The sequence below is a fragment of the Pteropus alecto genome, unplaced genomic scaffold, assembly GCF_000325575.1.
Source record: "Pteropus alecto unplaced genomic scaffold, ASM32557v1 scaffold155, whole genome shotgun sequence".
Lineage (NCBI taxonomy): Eukaryota > Metazoa > Chordata > Mammalia > Chiroptera > Pteropodidae > Pteropus > Pteropus alecto.
In genome coordinates this window covers 12,396,517-12,404,482 of record NW_006438113.1, presented here as the reverse complement: position 1 = coordinate 12,404,482, position 7,966 = coordinate 12,396,517, and the positions used below count along the sequence as shown (strand labels likewise).

Sequence of the window (7,966 nt, the reverse complement as noted above, 5' to 3'; positions counted from 1 at the left end):
CTCCCAGGCACAGGGCCTCTCACCCGGCCCCACTGCAGCCTGGCACTGGCCCCAGTGCTGGCTACTCCCACTCTGGTAGGGACACAGACACAGCTTTTCATCTTCTTATTATTCTGCTTCATGCATTTGAAAAATGAAAGTTCTCCCTCTCCCCCTCACCAGGCATACATATTTCATACGATCATTAGACAATGGCACTAAAGGACTCACAAATCTTCCCTGGTCAGTATCAGCGGCCTGGGGGGGCGGGCAGCGAGGGGCCCCCAGGGAATGAGGTCAGCGTGGAAGACATGGCTTTGCCCAGCCTCCCTGGGGAGGGAGTGGAGACTGGTGTGGGGGACTGGCGGCCACGTCTGCCTGGGGGAGGGAGTGGAGACTGGCGTGGGGGACTGGCGGCCACGTCTGCCTGGAGAGAGAAGACAGCTCCATCTTGTCCCCAGGGGCTCATCACCTAATTTCAGTGGGCCTCAGCTGCTCCAGGCCCAAGGTGAAGGGAACTGGACAGGGGACCTCAGGTCCTTCCCACTCTGACAGTCCAAATGCAATTCTGCAGGGTACCCAGATGTGAAAGGTTTATCCCCAGGGTTCAGATGGGACCTTCAGGGATAGGGAGCCTCGTTACAGTGTGCTCCGGGCCCCTCGCTTCCTGTGTGGACCCAACCTTCTCTACCGCTCCCCTGATCCCCTCCACACTTCCTAGCCACTCTCTCCTCTCCTTTTCCTGGTCCCCTTCCCTTCACCGCTTCTGCTTCATTCCCTCTCTTCCCCTTTGAATCCTCTGCCCTCCTTGTCTTTGCCCCTCTCTCTCCACCAGCTCCCTTTTTTCTCTCCACCACTCCTTTCTTCCTAGAATTTGTTCATTCATTTTCCAAGCATTTGTGAAGCACTGCTATGTGCCAGGTGTTGTCCATGGTGGGAGGTGAGCCTGGCAGATGCAGCATGACCTCATAGCTTCCCCAAACCCTTTCCTTTGACAAAAGAGGATACTGAGGCCTCAGGGGGTTGCAGTGACCTGAGCTGTTGACACTGGCCTGGAACCGGGCTCTCTACAGCACAGTGACCCCTCGCCATTGGCTCAGTGGCACCCGGTCAGCTCTTCCCCAGACCAAGCTGTAGTTATTATAGTCTGATAATACCATATATGGTGAAGATTATTTATCAGTAGATAGAAAAGGAACTTCAGGGTCCTCCCCTCCCTTCTCCTTTAGTCCCTGGAAGGAGAGGACAGAGGTGGACTTATTATAAGGAGCTCTAACCAGGTGCCTTTTCTTCTGAGAACAAGTCTCTCTTTGGTTTACAAGCAATACACGGGGGTTCTAAGGGCATGGCGAGATGGCACTGCGTTCAGATCCTGATTCTGCCCCCTTTTTTAGCTGTGAAGCCTCGGCTGAGCCATTTGCCCTCTCTATGCTTCACTTTCCCTATGCGTAACAATAGCACCTACCTCGTAGGATTGTTATGAAGATAAAATACATAAGTGTAAGGTGTTCCGTAAATGGCAATGTCGTGAGGGATGGCCAAGGGCACCAGGGTAGGGCTTATCAAAGCATCAGTCCTTAGTTGGAAGTTGGGTACATAGCTCAGCATCTTCCTTTTCACTTATTCGACATGCATCCCTGAGAAACTGTGATGTCCTCAGAGCCCGGCCGGGCCAGTGGAAGGAACAGAGATTTGCAGTCTACTGGAACACGAACAGTGGGGACACCGAGTGGAAACTGGGCATAAGAGACAGGCCTATAAAAGCAATTCTTTCACAAGTTTGTGTATATCAAATTATCGTGTTATACACCTTAAATATTTTGGAATTTTATTTATATTATACCTAAATAAAGCTAAAACAAAAAGAGAATAAGGTATTGAAACATTTATAGCAGCAAATCTTAATCCAATTATGATCTTACAGAGAAGCCCTGAGTGTAAAACAGATGTAACTGGACTCCAAGGTCAATCTAAGGCCTTTTCCTCCTGGTGTCTGGTGGCAGGCAGCAGTTTGCCTGGCTCCAGGGCAGTGGCCTGGGAAAGGAACAGAAGTCACAGTGTCTGGCACAGAGTGTATGATTAATAAGTAACTATTGAATGAATGGATGGATGAACAGTGTCGTTTAGCCTGCACTGTGGACTGTCCCATGCCAGGGACAATGCAAAAGCCCAAGGGCCCCAGCCGCAAAAGCCAAACCACCGCTAGAACTGCCGTCATCCTGGAGAAGGGAGGACATGGAAAAGGTCCTCACTCGGGTGGCCCGAAGGAAAGAAGTGGGGATCTAAGCTTCCGCCTCGGTCTGCTTATAACCTGCTCATGACCTATATGGTGACAAGGTTCACTGGGTCTCCCTGGGGTCTAGGCCTCAGTTTTGTGATCTCTGTCTTCCTCGTCATGTTGTGACAGTGAAGATAAAATGAGGTCGTGATAAACATGGATGGTCTCTGAAAATGTAAAAGGTCCGGTAGTGCAAGCTGCCAGTGATCAGATCACCACCATTGCCGTCGTCATCAGCACCAGGCCCGCCTCTCTCCCTCCAGTCTCTCTTGACTACGAGCGGCAGAGAGCCAACTTGGATCAGCCTGGATAAAAGAGGCCTTGTTGGACTCACAGACTAAGCTGAGATGGGAAGGGATGGCAGCTTCAGGGCTCTAGAACTACCAGGACTCAGCCCCTCTCTTCTCCTCACTCTCCCCTGGGGGGCACCTTCACCTCCCCACACATCCAGCAGCTCTCAGTTCATGCTGTCCTAGCTTCACTGCTTCGGAGGAAACCTTTTACCTCCCAGAGACAGTAAGAAGAATCCCAGAGGCTTCTGATAGCCCCAGCTGCGGTCAAGGGGTACTCCCAGCCCAGTCCCTGTGGTCATGGGCAGAGCAGGCAGCTCTGACTCAGACCTCTTGTTTGAGCAGAGAGAGAGAGCAGAGAGAGGTGCGGGAGAAGATGGGTGGAGGGGGTGGCAGGCTGTTTGCAACAAAAGAAGTTGCCAACCAGGTGACAGGCTGCCCTAAGCATGCAACGGATTAGTCCCAGGGTTAAAGAAGAGGGACCACCGGAAGTCCTCCCAGATAGCCTCCCCCACTGGGAGCACATCTGACTTAGAGGCTTTGGGGATGAGTAGAATCACTGGAAGAATCCACCAGTTAACTGAACCCACCCTCACCTTCATTTGTGATAACTTTACAAACAGGTTGTGATAACTTTACAAATACTTGCCGTGTCACCCACCATGGTTGTGACTCTGAGCCACAGGTCCAGGGTCTCTTCCCTACGCCCCTAAGGATCTGCAGAAAATAAGCCTGCCCAGCCTGACATGGGTCCAGGAGGGATGGTTTCAAGTTGAGGTTTAGGCAAAAGACTGAGTTTCTAGAAGCACACTCTCTAGCATAAATTTAAATAGCCATTTTTGACTGGTGGCAACCATATTGAACAGCATGGCTCTAGAAAATTCAGCGTGGGCCAGAGGAGTTGTGTGAAAGAACTACGGGTTTGCTCTGGACATTTCCTGGTGAGATCAGGAGCCTCAGGTGGACCTGGCAGTAATGACTTCTTGTTTGACTTCTTACCTTTGTAGGCAACGGACAATGATGTGGGCACCTTCGGGGAAGTCAACTACTTCTTCAGCGATGACCCTGACCGGTGAGACCCTGCCCCAGCCCCTCCACTGGGCCTTCTGCCACTCATATGGTCCAGGAAACTCCTCAGTGCCCCGGGAGAGCACTGTGGCCCTGTGGCCAGAGCACTGAGCTGGGATTCGGAACCCGAGGGCACCGCCGCTGGTGCAGCCCTGGTCGTGGTACAGTCTTGCTCAAGTCCCCTAAACTCTCTGGGGCACAGTTTTTCAGGCCCTCAAAAAATAGTCCTAAGCTTTGGGAATGAAGAAGCTTTGAAATGCTAATGATAGCACACCAGCAGCAGCAGCAGCCAGCATTTATGAAGCCCTTACCATGTGTTAGGCTCTTTGCCAGGAGCTTTATACACATTATCTAATGTAGTCCTCACAACTAAATGCTGGAGGAACTCAGTGCTAGGCATTATTATCATCCCCACTTTACAGATGAGGAAACTACAGCCCAGAGAGGCTAAGTCACTTGCCCAGAGTCACACAGCTCTTAAGTACACAGCATGCAGGACCAGGCCTCTGCATGTAGTCTTCACTGGGATATACAGCCTCCAGCAGGAGGGGGCTTTCAATGTGCTGCAGCTATTAGGTAGGTGACCTGCCTCACCACCTGGCCTGTGCCAGCCTTGCCTTGTCACCCACCATGGTTCTGAGGCATCTCTTTCCTTTGTCTTTATTTAAGCTGAGTCCAAGGGAAGACCTCTCATTTTTAACACGATCAAGAGCCAAGCTGAATTAGAGAGCAGGTCTGCTTCTAAAAATGAAGTATCTGATGCATCTGGAAGCCCAAGAAGATGAGCACAATTGGCTTGGATCAAAGGCACTTGACTATCTGTGTAAATAACCAAGAAGGGGCAGAGATTATTAGGTGCACCTAGCCATTTTTCTGCCACTCGTTGATGGGGCCTCAAAATAGGAGGCAGGAACCAGCAGTGCACAGGGCACCTCAGTCCCTCAGGTTACCCATGTTCACCTGGCCTTGTCCTGGTCATCTTGTGTTTTCTCATCCCTTCCAATCTTCTGGGCTGGGGGCTTTCCCATTCTCGGAGCTGGGACCTTCCAAGCCTGATGGCTAGAAGCTATGGACCAGGTCAGGACACACAAATGTCAACTGACAACTCAGAGGCGGCTCGTGAAGGGATGTTGAGAGGAAGCAGATAGAGAGATGGTCTGGCTGGACCTAGCTCCTCTTCAGGAGATATTTATCAGGCTCAGTCCCTCGAGCAGAAGATGAGGAGTAGCCTCTAAGAGAGGACCAGCCACTGCTCCCGTGGTGAATGTTTTGCTGACTGTTTAAAACATTTTGGTGCAAAACCATCTGGGATGACAGAATTTATTTTTTATTTACCAAATATGTGTGCGTGTGTTATTGAGATATAATTGACATGGACGTTATATTAGTTTCAGGGGTACACATAATGATTTGATACAGGATTACAGTAAGTCTAGTTAGCATTCATGACCACATATATAATTACAAGTTTTTTTTCTCGTTATGAGAACTTTTAAAATCTACTCTCAGCAACTTTCAAACATGCAGTACAGTATTAACTATACTCACCATGCTGTACATTATATCCTCAGGACTCGCTTATTTTATAACTGGAAGTCTATACCTTTCGACCACCTTCACCCATTTTGCCCACCCTCCACGTCCTGCCTCTGGCAACCACTAATCTGTTCTCTATCTATGAGCTCAATTTTTTAATTTTGTTTCCTTATTTAGTTTCCACGTGTAAGTGAGATCATACAGTATTTTGTCTTTCTCTGTGTGACTTATTTCACTTAGCAAATCCTCTCAGGGTTCATCCATGCTGTCAGAAATAGCAAGATTTCCTTAGTTTTTTTTTTGTGTGGCTGAATAATATTTCACACACACACCACATCTTTATCAATTCATCCATCAATGAGCACTTAGATTTTTTTTTCCCATATCTGGGCTACTTTGAATAATTCTGCAATATACATGGTGGGGGGGGTATATATATCTTTTCGAGTTTGTATTTTCATTTTCTTTAGATAAATACCCAGAGGTGGAATTGCTGGGTCATGTGATAGTTCTATTTTAAATTTTTTGAAGAACCTCCATGCTGTTTTCCATGGAGGCTGTCCCAATTTACATTCCCGCCAACAGTGCGCAAGAGTTCCCTTTCCTACACATCCTTACCAATGCTTATTTTTTTGTCTTTTTTATAATAAACATTCTAATAGGTATGAGATGATATTGTGGTTTTCATTTGCATTTCCCTGATGATTAGGGACGTTGAACATCTTTTCATGTACCTATTGGCCATCTGTGTGTATCTTTAGAAAAATGTCTATTCATATCCTCTGCCTATTTTTTTAATTGGATTATTTGGAGTTTTTTTGTTATTGAGTTACATGAGTTCTTTATTTATTTTGGATATCAGCCCCTTATCAGATATATGATTTGCAAATGTTTTCTCTCATTTAGTATGTTGCCTTTTAATTTTGTTGATGGTTTCCTTTGCTGTACAGAAGGTTTTTAGTTTGATGTAGTTCCTCTTGTTTATTTTTGCCTTTGCTCTTGATGTCAAATCTAAAAAATCATCACTGAGACCAGTATCAAAGAGATGACTGCCTTTGTTTTCTTCTAAGAGTCTTTTGGTTTCAAGTCTTATATTCAAGTCTGTAATCTGATCCAGTTTCATTTTTTTGCTTGTGGTTGTCCAGTTTTCCCAGTTATTAAAGAGACTGTCCTTTCACCATTGTATATTCTTGGCTCTTTAGACATAAATTAATTGTGGGTTTCTTTCTGGGCGCTCTATTCTGTTCCATTGATCTATGTGTCTGTTTTTATGCCAATACAATACTATTTTGATTACTATAACTTTGTAATATTGTGTGAAATCGGGGAGCATGATGCTCCTAGCTTTGTTGTTGTTTCTCAAGATTTCTTTGGTCATTCGGTGTCTTTTGTGATTCCATACACATTTAGGATTGTTCTATTTCTGTGAAAGATGCCATTGGTATTTTGATAGGGATGGCATTGACTCTATAGATTGCTTTGGGTAAGATGGACATTTTAACAATGTTCTTCCAATCTATAAGCATAATTTCTTTCATTAGTGTCTTATACTTTTCAGAATAGATCTTTCACCTCTTTGGTTAAATTTATTTCTAAGTATTTTTCATTGATGCAATTGTAAATGGGATTATTTTCTTAATTTCTCTTTCTGACAATTCATTATTAGTGTACAGAAATGCAAAAGATTTTTGTATATTGATTTTGTATCCCACAATTTTACTGAATTCATGTATTAGTTCTAATAGTTTTTTGGTGGAATCTTCAGGGTTTTCTATACAGTATCATGTCATCTGCAAATAGTGGCAGTTTTACTTCTTCCTTTATGATTAGGATGCCTTTTATTTCTTTCTCTTGCCTAATTTCTCTGGGTAGGATTTCCGATACTATGTCGAATAAAAGTGATGAGAGAAGGCATCTTTGTCTTGTTCTTGATCCTAGAGGAAACACATTCAGCTTTTCACCATTTAGGATGTTAGCTGTGGGCTTCATATATGGCCTTTATTATACTGAGGTATAGTCCCTTTATAACCCATTTTTTGAGAGTTTTTATCATAAATGGATGTTGAATTTTATCCAAAGCTGTTTCCGCATTTTTTGAGATGATCATATGATTTTTTTTATCCTTTAATGTTTTATCCTGTTAACGTGTATCACATTGATTTGAAGTTGCTGAACCATCCTTGCATCCCTGAAATAAATCCCACTTGATCATTATGTATGATCCTTTTAATGTATTGTCGAATTCGATTTGCTAATATTTTGTTGATAATTTCTTAATCTATGTTCATCAGGGACATTGCCTGAATTTTTTTTTTCTTGTGGTGTCCTTGTCTGGTTTTGGTATCAGGGTAATGCCAACCTCATAAAATGAGTTTGTAAGTATTCCGTCCTCTTCTGTTTTTGGAAGAGTTTGAGGAGGATTGGTATTCTTCTTTGAATGTTTGGTAGGATTACAAATGAAAGCTGTCTGGTCCTGGACTTTTATTTGCTGGGACGGTTTTGATTACTGATTCAATCTCCTTATGTTATCGGTCTGCTCGCATTTTTTATTTCTTCATGAATCAGTCTTAGTAGGTTGTATGTTTCTAGGAATTGATCCATTTTTTTCTAGGTCATCTAATTTGTTGGCATGTAAGTATTCATACCTGTCTTTCATGATCTTTTGTATTTTTGTGGTGTCAGTTATAAGAATTTCTGATGATTACAGTTCTCTAATATCTAAATATCCCCAGTAGGCAGAAACTTCTGTTCACAACAAGAAGAGGGTCATTCTTCCTGAATTTCCTCTCTGAGTAAATCAACCTGCTCCTGCTCT

General features: G+C 44.6%; 1 protein-coding gene across 1 annotated transcript in view; it reads left to right on the top strand.

The window, feature by feature from the left end:
• The window catches only part of LOC102896542 (cadherin-23), a 320,558-nt gene that overhangs the window by 264,868 nt on the left and 47,724 nt on the right, over positions 1-7,966 (top strand). Inside the window, exons 15-16 of the mRNA XM_025049321.1 lie at positions 3,555-3,619; positions 3,674-3,776. Of these exons, the coding sequence (XP_024905089.1) occupies positions 3,555-3,619; positions 3,674-3,776 (168 nt within the window). The remainder of the gene's footprint in view (positions 1-3,554; positions 3,620-3,673; positions 3,777-7,966) is intronic.